Here is a 13,971-nt window from a genome sequence, read left to right as displayed (position 1 = left end):
AAAAAAAACAAACCTACAGCACTCCAGTCCTAGACACACAATGGGTTGGTCCGACTGACAGATACCTGGCCACACCTGGCCTAGCCAACAGGTAAACAGGGCAGGTGATTGGACTCAAAGAATCCTGGGGCATCCTTTCCTAGGGTGCTGCCACTTTGGGATAGTGGCTAAATCTGATGAGGAATACCACCCAGTCACAGAAGCTAAACAGTTGCTGGTTTTAAGGTGGGTGGATAGAGAACACTAACAGACACCCTCGATTCTCCCTTTGAAATACACACATACATCCTCACAACCAGGAAGAAATAGATAAGGGTTCTGACCAAAGTGGGGCAGTTTTTAATCTCTTAAGTGTTACACCTTAGAAACACCTGTGGGGTTTAAACACACACTCCCAGGCCCCCACCGCCAGTAATTCCAATTTAGAAGATTTGAGGATAGCCCCATACAGAAATATCTTGAAAAAGCTCACCAGCTGATTCTGATACCCTAGGTTCAGAAGTGCTGGCCTAAGAGAAGCCACAGTGCTTGGACAGGGGGCAGTTAGATGCATAACTTAGAAAAATGAGAGTCATTTGTGGGTCCTATCTGATTTATACAGTTTGGTTTTATTCTTTTCCCTAAAGTACCCTTCCTCTTTTATAAAGCACAACTGATCCCCCCCAACACCCCACGCCTCACCAGACACCAGCGCAAGTGGTAGGAGGGCAATCTACTGACAAATATCTATTATACTGCTGGTTGATACAGCAGATGAAAACCTTCAAAAAAGAGGGTGGATGCCAGGTTTTGATCATTGGGAGAGATGGGTAAAGTCTTTCCTTAAGTTTGTACTCATTACCAAAGTGCCAAAAAAGATATTCTGAACTGGGGAGAACAAATGCTTAGAGTCAAACATTTTAAATCTTCAAAGCCCAAACTAGGGTCTGTAAGCAATTAAAGTTCTGGGACATTAATATTTTTTGACCCTGCGGAAAGGGGCAATCAAATTCCAATCACGTCTCAAAAACATCTGGACAAATTTGAGCAAATGATTTTTCAGCCTTCCATGTATTTCTTTAAATTACGCTGTCAACGGGACAAACCGCGTCCTCCAGCACTAAATAAATGAGCGCCGCTGTTTGGGCCGCGCCTGCAAGAGAAACGTGCGGGCGCACGCAGCGCCGCCCACTGCAGGCCTAAGCCGGCCATAAAACACCAACAATATAACACCGAAGCCAAAGACAGGAGTAAATCAAATAAATAGAAAACCCACTGTAAAAGTTCAAATGAGCTCTAGACCTAAATTTAGACAGAGATTTACTATTTTCCCCTCTGGAGTTGTAGTAAATTTTACAAGTCTGTGGAAGATGACAAACAGCAACGTTGGAAACGGAGTAATTAGAGCTGTGGGTAGAGATGGGTACACTTGGGTTTTATAGACACCCTGAGCGAGCACACATGGCTATGTGGCTACGACAGAGAGATAGATGTGAAACTCAGGCAGAAATATGCACCTTCGGATCCAGGGAAGAGCTGGAACAAGAACTCACTCAGAAAAGATCTGCCTGACATCCCCAGAGTGATAGAAGAGAATTGTAAGAAGCCTGGATTCGGATTAACAAAGCCATTTTCCCCAGAGAGGACACCTGAGATAAACCTATAGCCCATCAACTCTGCGCACCTTGCTTGCCAGAGGCTGCCAATGCTACTTCTAGACAACCCTCTGGATTCTTTCTTTGCCCTCCCCACCACCTACTCCAAAGTCGGGCGGTCTAGCCAGCTGGGAGTGAGATGAGGGCCCAGAGTCTAATAAACTCACTTGGTGGCCAACAGCATATTCTTTCGGGAGTGCAGGTCACTCGGGTCTGTGTGCTGCCGGTTCAAATACTCAGAGACGGCTTTGGCGGGAAACTCCGTTTCGCAAATGTACCCAAAATCCCGAGCTAAGTGAACAGCTTCTCCTGAAAAAGACAGCAGTAAAGGTAATAATCAGCACCCAGGCCCTAAATATCTCAAGGCGCAGACATTCCCTTGTCAGCTTTGTTAGTATTTCCAGAGAAGGCCAGCTGTTGGAGCCAAAAGCAAAGGTGAGAGATGCCTAAAGGAAAAATGATTCTCAAGCTATAATTAAAATTGGTGGGACCAACTTTGCTGCTGTCTCTTTTTCCTGCCTCTCCCTGAGCCAACTCCTAGCTAGACATCTCCTGAATAGCTACGGGGTCTCCTACACCCTAATCTTTTTGTCAAGAGCCACCTTATAATTGAATTTGGACATTTGGCTGGACATTTAAGCCAGATTCCTCTTTCTTTTTAAAGCATCTGTCACACTTGCTTTAAAAAAAATTTAAAAGTCACCATCATCTTGCTACAATTGTATTCCAACAAATATATAAAAACAAGCCCATTGTATATATGTCCACATATATTAAAGACTACATGTAAAATGTATATGGAAAGGGTATTTCTATCTGCAATGAAATAATAGTTCTCCTTGTCACTTTTCCTGCTAGTCAAGTTTCAGATTTCTCCCCTTCAGAGGTTCCTGTCATCATCCTCCTACTTCAGGACTTTTCACTGTACAAAGATGACACAGCAGCTACAGAAAACTGGGGTATCTAAGGTATTACTCAGCTTATGTGAAAGCCCCTTTCAAGTAAAGCATTATTACCCTTTAAATACAACCTTTTGGGGTTCAAGGAAAGATTCCATACATGAAAAACAGATATGTTGAAATACCCCATAGCTACATTATTTTTAAGGAGGATGACTTACTTTTAATCATTATTATCATAACAACAAAAGACTTCAGGCATGGTGCTTACAAGGAGTCACAAAATCAAAAACTGCCAAACAAATATTGGAATTTTAGTGGGGTTTCCAGTTTCCTCCCTTCTCCACTAAAATCCCTGTCTTGAGCTAAGGTTACCCTGATTGCTTTTCAAAATGAGGACTACGATATTGGCAATTCCCTGAAGGGTAAAATGTGAAACTTCCAGGCTGAGAGTCAACCACTAGTAAGTGTGGTCTGGAAATTTTAGTGATTCCTGCCTCTGGAGGGTGTTCGGGCCAAGCAACTTTGCCTTAAAAATGGCCAAGTGTAAGGTCTGTAACTGTGATGATTAATGGTTGCTGCTTAAATATTTTAATAGTCCATCTTCTAAAACCAACTCTCTACAGGAGCGTCATAATATTACACCCATACAAATGGAATTAAAACACAAGACCTACAAGCTAGATACTAGAGAAAATTCTGCATCTTCCTCCATTAGGACCATCTGACTGTATTTCATATTATTTCCCACAAATTCAACTGCAGGTCCTCTTGTTCTAGACTGTGTAGATGATTTTGTTTATTACATACCATAAATATCATCCCCAAACCCAAACTGATGAGCAAATTATAAGGTGCTTATTGCAATTATCACCCTTTAATTCACAATTGATGAATCCACATTGAAGATAATACCGGACTCCCCTACATATTTCTTCACCCCTCCTTCCCAATCTTCCCCTAGCTATCATTGGCCTTACTAAGCTATCAATATTTCAATAAGAACATGTCCCAGGTAATCTGCAGATTTGGCCCTAGGAGTGACAAAAGTTTTAAAATAACCATTAGGGGTCATGAATGCAATGTGTTTTCTACTACTGACAATTCAAATCTGGCAAGGTGAAGGGGTATAGAATGAATTATTGCTTAAAGAATTACTCTTGCAAGAGTTCACATAGAGGATGTCCTGCACGTGACAGCAGAAGTGACCCCTGCTTTGTCTTGGAGGCTGGACCAGAGCACTTTTCAGAGCATAGGAACCCTGGAATACTTCCCTTGCCCTGTCTACAACTGCTGGCTTCCTCTAAGTAAAAGGACCTTTGAACCTCTCTCAAGCAGCCGCTTGACATCCAGCTCATAAGAGCACAACAATCACAATGATTTCCAGTTAATCATGAAATGTGTAAAATGTCAGCCTCCAGCCGACAGTTAAGCTCAGCCACTTCGTGAAATGGCCACACGTCTTGCTTACCTTCCACCAGGGAGGTGAGTAACGTGACATTTGCTGCTTTGCGCCTGCCCGCGGGTAAATTCAAACCGATTTTTTCTAGCCTTTCTCGCAAAGATCTCCCCCCATTTTTCGATTTGGCTCTGAAATTGCAAGAATTAACATTCTGATTAACCTTAGAGTGTTCCTGAAACAAAGTTTAGACTTAGCAATCTAAAGCCCAGTGGAGCTTGAAGAGGTTTTAATTTGAGGTTAGCACATTTTTCCCCCTTCCTTTTGGTTATTTGCCGATAGTTTGCTGAGGTTTGCTTAATTTCTGCAATACAGAGAATTTTTTTAACTGAGTTTTCTTTTTTTATCTTGTGAGAAAAGAAAAAAAAAGGATACCAGATGGGAACAATTAGGTGTAGGTTATGGGTCTAGAGAAGGTAGTAGCTGCACACACACGTGCATGTTCCTTCCTTGTCATGGAGTCAGTGAGGTGAGCAGAAACTGAGCAAGCACAACCTTGCTGGAAAGAGGGAAAGAGCCAGGTGGCTTAGAGAGGAGAGCGCACTTGCTGCAACAGGTGGGCTTTGTGAGGAAGGGGTCAAGAGTTGCTGTATATGGTGTTATGTTAAAAGGAGAGGGCAGACTGAAATAGAAATGGTGATGATCATAATAACAGTAAAACTAACACTTTTGGAAGTGTAGTTATGTGATAAGCACTTTATATTGATTATTTTACTTCATCTCAGCAAATTTATATATACAGGCTTAATGTTCAGGGGGTGATTGAATACTTCCACACGCTAAGGCTCAAAGCACTCACTTGAAAACTGAATCAAAGGAGGGCAGAGCAAGAGGATTCAAAATGAGAAAGTTCCTGGGTCACACCCTTAATTTCTCCCAAGATTCTCCTTGTATGTGCTAAAGTATGGACAAAAGTACAAGTAAAAATCCTCAGTTACTGTAATCTCTTTTGCTGTACAATTCATACAGTCACTTTTAGGAAAGAAAAGGACTGTCAACCCCCAAAACCGGTTATCTTGGAAAGTTTTGTCTCATACAAAGTCACTTTCATATCAGGGACACTGCCAAAGTGTTCAGGCATTGGCAGGGACTTCAAGGGAGGCATTGCATCTTAAGATAAAGGCCATATTCTCTCCCATTTCCACGAGGAGAAGTCAGTCTCTGGGCTGTGGAATACTGTGAAGCACCTGAATGGCTCCCAGGAATACCTATAAATACTTCTAAAGTGGTATTATTGCTATTATTGGTGGTGGTGTTATTGAAGGAGGGATGTCACAAATTTAGAAAAAGACTTTATCAAACTGGGTTACAGTGCATCAGCAGGTTGAAAGACCAATTTCACTGGGTGCCAACTGCATTTAAAACATGCAATAAAAGAGAAAGAGTACACTGAAGGTATGAAGAGAGTTGCTTCATGAAACTTATGGGTTTTTTTTGGGGTGGGCGGGGGGTATTAGTTCCTCGTTGTACTCAGGCTGGAGAATGCCCCCTGAGATGTTCTAGGGATGAGAGGAAGAGAGGCGCCAGGGGCAGGGCCAGGAAAGTGAAAGATTCCCAGGGCGGCAAAATCTGCGGTAGGACGTGCGCGGTGCGGGCAGGCCTGGGTGCAAGGGCACCAGAGTTTGTGGACGAGCACGTGGCGGCCGGGGATCCTGGCAAGAGCTTCGCGAAAGCAATTCTCGGGCCACCCGGTTGCTAGGCAACTGTGTCAGACTGCAGATTGGGTTTTGCTGGAACCTTCTCCTCACTGTCCAATAAATAAAAACTGGTGGGTTTTTGTTTTTTGTTTTGTTTTTGTTTTTCGTGGTGGGGTTACCTTCTGAGGACTCCGCCGAGGAGAGATGCATTGAGGCATTCAGGGGGCGACAGCCGTCTCTGAACTTCTCCCACAGTTACTTTGTACTTCGAAGTTGAACTGAGCAGAGACAAACGGCCTGGGACAGAGCAAAACACCTCGCCGGTGTTGACAGACATGCCTCCCAGGAAGCCGTCTTTATTCATCATTAGAGAAGTCACCGATTTGGGAGGAACTGGAACTAGAAAGAGAGAAAAAATTGCCATAAAGGTGACCAAGTTTCGATCCTAGTGACCGGCTGATAGAATGTGTCTCTGTGTGAGGCCACAGGACAGACACCAAGTGGAAAGCTGAGGGAGGAAGTGTTTGTTCCAGTGGGGCTGCAGTGCGTTCAGAGCGCTGTAAACAAACAGACGGCAAAGCCATACCTCCTCTGGAAACGTACTTCGTGTGTAGACATATAAGTGTCATTTGCTACAGTCCTGCTCACTACCCAAATCAAGAAATCAAACAACCCAGAGTTTGGACTGTGCTGGGAACCAGGCAAATCTTATTCCATCGTGTGCTAACTCTGTGACCTTAGACACCTGATTGACTCTGTCTGAACCTCCTCAGTTTCCTTATCTGTCTCCTGAGGATAATAATGCCTATCTCATTTGGTGCTGAAGCCTGACAGTGATTATCACCATGCAGTGATATAAAATGGTAATTCCAATGGAAACCCCTTCCTCCTTTCCTGTTGGACCCAGATCTATGGTCATCACTAGAAAGCATAATGAGGGTGGACCCCATCAGATACTATGCCCAAGAACAGACAAATAATACCATTGAGCTGGGGAGCTGGGCCCAAAAGAGCTGCTCATCTCTTTAAAGTGGGCCGCATTCTTCCCTACATAATAACAACAGATTCATTTAGAAAGGAACCCAAATGCTCATCTTCAGTGAAAGCAATTCTGCAGTGACATGAATTTTGTTTACAAATTAAAGCACCGGCTAGTGATTGTTTGGAACAGTTATGATTTACAACAGGTGCCCTGATCAATCAACCAATCACTCTAATTCATATGAGCGGCAGTCTTGCCTTGCCCCAGTTGTTTCTTTTCGGCAAGTAATTGATAACAAACCGCACTCAAGGTATGTTTTATGCGGAAGTTAATAAGAGTTGACAGCTGGTTGCCATTGCTACCCTGGTGCATTCAGCCTTTCCAGCCTGTGTTTCTGCTTAATTGTGTTTCAGTGTCATCCGCATGTCAGAAAGAGGCTAGGCTCAGTGGAATCAGAAGGCTGGGAATGAGGAACAGTCAATCTCCCAGTTCCCTGGCAGTATTGTCCCTTGGACTTCACTGCTTAAGCCCATTTTCTTTACATAGGTTTTACAGGCCCCTGAACAGGTGACTATACCTCCTGACTTCCCCTATAACTCTGCTTCTTCCACTGGGATATGAGGCCTCCAAATCTTCATGGTATTCGTCGATCACCAGTCCAAAAAATCTATGGAAACATGCATCTGGTGTGAAAAAAGAGGTTTCCAACCCTACCTATTTGATAAAGTCTATCTCACTTTGTAATTGTTTTGGGGGAAAGATATGCTGTTTCTGTCATCTGGAGCCTAGAACCCTATATATCAAACAAGATGCGTAACCTCCCTTCTGTGGAACAGACTAACCAATACTGTGTATTTCTCTAACAGTTTATTCTCTCTACCACAGATTCCAGTATACAAACCTCCATAGTTGTTTAGAGACTCCTAAAAACCAGGTGGGTCCCAAATCTTTTATTTACTATGAATTTCATTAGATCCTTTACAAACACCTTGTGGAAAAGAGCTTTATTACAAGAGTGGATGAGGAGACTAAAGCATTCCCTTCTGCTACTACCTGGTAAGCATTTTAGGATCTATGGATCTGTCCACAGAGCCCAAGACCTTGTCCCAGATGGATGAATGATGTTGGCAACAGAGTAAATATTCTGCACTGTCATGGGGTGGGGACAGGGGATATAGAGAAGTGTTCCTTCTTTTTGATTTCCCTCATTTTCTCATCAGTGAATCTGCTTCCCATTTAAGAATGAATCAATGAAAAATTGAAGTGTGAATGTTAATCAGATTTGAGTAAGATGTGAAGTTAAAGTCACTTAATAGACAGGTGATTGGTGGGGGCATCTATTTCAATCTATCTTATTCTTCACAACAGTGCTGATTTCCATAATTCAGACTCATAGTGAAGGCATTATAAACAAATAATTGACAATCATGGGGGTTGGCATTATGAAAACTTGGAAAAACTTATTTTCCAAAATATAGATGGCCCTTTGTAATTTTAACATGATATGAATTATAGAAATAAATTATATAAAAATCTCACCTCTATACTCAGCAACATATTTATCTCTAAATACTATTTAGAATATTTTTTTAAATAACAACCAACTCCACTAAGCTGAAAGTACTAAATTCAGTTCCTGCTTCCTACCGTGGATAACCAAATACCCACTGAGTATTGGAATCTTACCTGCTTCTCCCTGTCCCAGAAGCTAAACCTCTGGAAAAGCCAGGCCTTTAAAGAAATGTTATAAACCACCCTGTAATTTCACTATTGTTAATTGCCTGATTCACCCAACAGCTATTTCCTTTGAGGAATGTATATTGCTCCCTGCCATGGGTTGAGTACCTTTCTGCATATACATCATCACCTGCGTACCCCCAATCCAATCAGCTTCTGTCAGTATACTGCCCTCTCTGGGAAGGTTTCTGTTTTTGTTTTTGTTTTTACCCCCTCCAGTCAAAGCATGGACAATGTCAGAAGATGTGCTTTGGACTATATTTCCATTTTCTAATTTAAGTATCACAATTGTGTTCCCAGCCTCCTATCCTCATGTTCTAAACCTCTCTCCTTAGTATTGGTCCACTAGACTAGATCTGACACATTTCTTGTCCCAACTTTCCTTTAGGTCCATAACTCCATCATCATCTACTTTCCCTTCCACTTTCACACCTGCTTAGCTCACCTGATTAACCCCATATTTTACTTTCTTTGTCTTTTCCCTTCTGCTTTCTTCCAGTTTATCAATAAACCCAGAGCTCAACAGGGCCTGGTTGATTTGTTAGTAATTATGAGCACACTGTTCCTGCTCATGGAACCCAGAGATGACTGAGATAGGTTTAAAACGACAGCAGGAAATAGTAAGGAAATGGGGCATGGCAAAACTCAGCATGAAGCTTTCAGTTCTTTACATGTTTACAATTTTCTGTGCATACATTAAAAGTGTTTTTTTCCTCTTCAGTTCCCAGTTGGGTGTCAAGGCCAAGTTCTGGATGTAACACCCACAAAACTCATTCTCCTCTCTTTTTTGCTGCATTATGCTGAGGAGAAGTAAAAAAAAAAAGGCTAAAAACAGATCAATATTTCATTAACATGGCTGGAGTTTTATTTAAGAGAGAGGAAAGAAAAATGATTAGAGAAAATATTATTCATTAGTGGACTATAGAAGAGCTAAAGTGTTAATAGGCTAGCTTTTAATCTCTACTCTTTAAACTTAAGTGTGAAATTATAGTTTTGAGAACTTTGTGTTTGATTCGATCTGCTGGTGAGGAGAAGGGAAGAAATGAACCTATCTTATAGATTCATGGGGTAAGTCCCTTCGAAAGGCACTCTTGACCTAAAATGTAAATGATATTGGGAAACAACCAGGAGGCTTAGCATTGACTCAAAGTGGCCCCTAAAAGTTAGCACTCTTTTTCTCACCAGCAAAGCACTCTTTCCTCAGATCTAAACACTTCCTCATGTACCTGAGTGTAAAATTTTATTCCACAACTATAGTGCATGTATAAGTGTGGGGACTGAAATTGTGGGAAAAAAAATTAAATAATTTCCACAAATAAAGCAGGGATATTAAAAAACTCAAACATCCAGTATTGGCATCTTATAGGGACAGAGTCTAAAAGGCTAAAAGGCTGGAAACTGAGTTGGGTCTCATCACTTACATGGTGTATAGGACCTTGAGAAAGTCATTTATTGTCTCTCTCAGTTTCAGCACTTGGAGTGTTGAAGAAGAATGTCTAACCTGCCTGACTTTGAAAGAGTGGCTGCAGTGTTTCTCAGGGTCTCTAGGTGATAAATAGCTATTGGGATCCAAGTCCAACCTGGAAATGGGAACTTCTTCCTTTTGAGAGGAAACTCATACTGTTCAGAGACTCTGACAGACTTTCAGAGCATTTTACCTTCTAGGTCAGAAGAATCCCAACAGAATCAATTGTAATAGAAATTTGGCAATTTCTTTATTTCCCGTGAAAGAAAATCCACACCAATCAAAGTGTTTATGTGGGGAAGGGGCCAGAACTAACGAGAAAGAAAATGGGAGAGAATGGAGATTGAACTGAAACTAACCAAACAGGATATCCCTAAGACCAATGAAAATGCCCCACAGTCACAACATTTGAACCTTGGATTCCAGCCACGCTAGCCTTTCCAAGAAATCCCAGCATATTTTCTGCTGTCTAAGGTGTTAAACAGATTGCATATTGCCCTCTTATTGCACCAAAAACTTTTTCTTAAAGTTTAGGTGAGCCTTTTTTTGAGTTAAGCAACATGATGGTGGCAGTGATCATTTTCATTAGCTGGATACACCCTCTTCCTCCCCCCAGATTTCTAATCTTAATGGAACTGAGAGTTAAGAATGATTTTTTAATGTCTCGTTGGATTTTTAGACTGTTAATGTACCGAATCCTTCTCATTATTACTTTATTGATTGCTCATTGACCAGCCCCCTTCAAATCGTATTAACCACCCTCTGCCGGTTTAGATTAGGAGAGTTTAAAAAGCACCTTTCATTACTCCCCCCGCCCACCCCCGCCATGGAGTTGAGACTAGGCAGCTTAATGGGAGCTCTAATGGGGCAGCTAAGAGGAGAGGGGCCACGGTCCCTGCCGATTGCATTAATAGCTCAAAGGGGGCCAATACAGAAAATTAGCCGTAAACGAGCTCTGGAGATCTTCAAATGAAAGAGCCATTTATCACGCTGGCTACCTTCACTCCACTCATTTGCTCTCTCTACTGGGAACAACTCATTTCCTCTTAACTAAATTACTTCAGAAATGTCAGCTAAGCCCAGATAGCAAACATAACAAGAGAGGGAGCCCATAATCTATGGGGTGACATAAACACAGGTGAAAAATTAGACTGGTTAAATTTTAGAAGGGGCCTTACCGTAACTGGAGAAAGAGACATAGAGATAGAGACATGTATCATTTATGCCTAAGTCTTCTAGCTTCATAAACACAGAGTCAGAGACCCCCAAACCTAGACCACTTCCCAATCTTTTACTAATGAGGTAGAATTTTTTTTATCTGCCTAAAAGCCCATTAGAAAATATATTAAGAAACTAAGCCTTCTTCCAGGTGTTGAAATTTAGAATATTTAGTTCACAAGACTTTCTCACCTCTTTTACAAAATTAATCTCTTGGAAACATCTCTCATAATTGGGGAGATGGTGACAAAGAGACTAGGGTGCAGGGAAGGGGCTAATGAACCCACCACAACTTTAAGTGGCTTATAGTGAGTTAGAAAAGTAAATCAACCTCGTATTCTTATTTTGCCTATGACTCTCTAAAGAAAAAAGACATAGGATCTGTTCTTCATGTAATAAAGCAAATATGTCAAACACTAAATAATGCAATTGACCTACCATTTCATCATATTCATACCACACCCCCTGAATCAATTAAAGTAACTGGGATGCTACTTAAATATTTTAAGCAGCACATTTTTTAAAAAGCTGTACATTTGGGGGGACATAAAATGTACTCTTCTGTTTCCAAAAACAGAACCATCAACTTTAGTCATTATTCTCCTTTTCTTATTCCTGGAGACAACCTTGCACATAAATATTCACATTTCGCTGACAAACATATACAAGCTCTGAAACCAAAGCATCCCACATCTAAGAAAATCTTCAGCTCTGTTTTGCTAGGCAAGCTAAGTTACAAATATTTTTATTGGACCGGCTATTAATAACATTTCTGATTGGTCATCTGTTGGGCATGTTCCCCTGCCAGCCCAAATGATGTTGCTAGGATACAGAACCCTGAGCTAAGTGGTTCTAGCTTTCCATGAAAAGGGAGGAGGAACTAAAACAAACCGAAAAAAGCCAATGGAGAAGCTCCTCCCCGACCCCACCCTAATCAACCAGCAATTAACCAAAAGAGGAGACCCAAGAGAAAACGGGAAAAGTGAGCTGTCAGTCAGCGTAGTTGCAAATTTAAGCACCAAGCCTGGGTATCCTAGCAAACCCAAAAGCTGGCATTAAAAGCCAAAACAATATTATTTAAAGACGAGAGAGAGAGAGAGATGTTTGAAGCAACCACTAAAATAAATAGTTATGCCCCAAACCTTACTATACTTTAGGATATTCATTCCAAGACCAAATGGCATCATTGCAAGTACAGCTTCCCCCACCCACCTTTCAAAGCTACTCTTCCTGCCTTTGTAAAATAAGACAATTTAGAATACCTCACCCTGTTTGGAATCCTTATTCCACAACCCTCCTACTATCCCATTTGAGTCTGGATGAATTACTTCCCAAAGCATTTTTTCTTTTAATTGTTTGTGTTGAATGTCAAGTGGCTCAAGTGAATCATAAATGATTGAAAGCTGGGGATTGTTGACACTAAATATAGGGACAGAATTTCTTCAACATCCATAAGAAAGGGTTACAGTATTAAAATTGTATCTTCAAATGCCAGTTCCTGTGATAATTAAAGATTGCACTGTTTACACATTTAAGCTCCTAAATTTGTGGCATGTGAGTGACATTCAGGCCTTTCAGCAGCTACACTAATCGCCAGGCATTCTCTCAGTGACTGTCAGAGAAAAGGAGAAAAAATTAAGCAGCTGCAATACGCCCAAAATGAGTTATTGTAATTACATTTAATTAGTTTAATTAGTTAATTATTTTGCTTACAGCTGTACAAGAGACTGCAAACATTTGTTAATATCACATGCCCTTTAACAGTATGGGGTGATTCCACAGTCACACTAAATCATGAATGCATATGTAGGAAGATTTAGAAATGTGCATAGGCTGTCTCAGCTTCTCAGGATGCGCATATTTAGCAACACATTTGGCACAATGAAAAAATAAATAAAGACAGTAAAAACAACTCATAAAACATAGAGAACTGGGAACAAAATTATCACCAAAAAAATCAAATACAAAACGAAGAAAGAGCTATCTCAACAACATAGGATTTAACTCAGCAAACTCCAGTTATCATTGAAATAATTGTAGCACCTTCTTGAAATCAGTGTTTACCAGCCAATTCCACACATGATGATAGCTCAATTATTTAAGATGTATCGAGAATGGCTACCAAATATGCCATGAGAAAAATTGCAACAGTCTGTCTCACTCGTCTGAATTTGTGTCTGAGGTTTTCATTCTCCCTTGCTCAACTTCCGTCTTCCCAACATGCCCTTCCCCTAATCTGACAGCCATTGTCCTATGATTGTGAACAAACATTTATGTCTTGTCAAATAATGAATTCCCCCAAAGTGAAAACTCATCATAAAGACGTTAATGCATGAGAAAACTTTGCTTACTTTTTGGGGGAATTATCCATACCTTTTTTAATGACAGACTGGTCCAATAGATTCATGCCGCTGTTATTGGCATCTTCAACTGACTGTGAATATAAAAACATCACTATTCAAATTGACAGGACATTAAAGAATTGCACACATAAATCATGTTATTCCAAACTGGAGTTTGTTATTTCCATTTATATTAATTCACAAAGGGCTGTTTTATTATTATTACTACCTCCAAATCGACATAGAAATGAAATTTACTCAAATTATAAATTTTTCCAATGGAAGAAGTGGAGAAAGAAAACTTTGAGAGACATCTGGGATGCAACATTGGTTTAGTTATTATATAAAACATAGATATTAGACAGATAAACCTTTATATTATTTGCTCTTATGAATTGTAAAAATTTGGCAACAGCTGACAGATTTTCACCAATATTAGTAAGAGCAATTTGTGTTTTCCATTCTATCCCAGTGCATCTTAACCCCAGAGCCATTTTACAAATACATAATAGTTTACATTGTGGGATTTTAATTAAAGTCTGAGCAATTTGGAATGGAATGCAAACAGCAACACATAGGAACATGTTTGCAAGCCTCT

The 13,971-nt window shown here is 40.7% G+C and overlaps 1 protein-coding gene across 6 annotated transcripts in view; it reads right to left on the bottom strand.

Moving 5' to 3' along the window:
* TFAP2B (transcription factor AP-2 beta) overlaps positions 1–13,971 on the bottom strand; it is a 31,759-nt gene that overhangs the window by 8,415 nt on the left and 9,373 nt on the right. For all 6 annotated transcript variants that reach the window (XR_010126716.1, XM_063666264.1, XM_054493025.2 and 3 more), the window contains 4 exons: positions 13,405–13,465; positions 5,809–6,028; positions 4,005–4,123; positions 1,802–1,943 (listed from right to left, as the gene is read on the bottom strand). Coding sequence is in view for 5 of the 6 variants with exons in the window: in XM_063666264.1 (XP_063522334.1) it covers positions 1,802–1,943; positions 4,005–4,123; positions 5,809–6,028; positions 13,405–13,465 (542 nt within the window). In the remaining variant the exon portion in view is untranslated. The remainder of the gene's footprint in view (positions 1–1,801; positions 1,944–4,004; positions 4,124–5,808; positions 6,029–13,404; positions 13,466–13,971) is intronic.

The sequence above is a fragment of the Pongo pygmaeus genome, chromosome 5, assembly GCF_028885625.2.
Source record: "Pongo pygmaeus isolate AG05252 chromosome 5, NHGRI_mPonPyg2-v2.0_pri, whole genome shotgun sequence".
Classification (NCBI taxonomy): Eukaryota; Metazoa; Chordata; class Mammalia; order Primates; family Hominidae; genus Pongo; species Pongo pygmaeus.
Note: the sequence above shows the minus strand (reverse complement) of the source record. Positions and strands in the feature narration are given on the sequence as shown.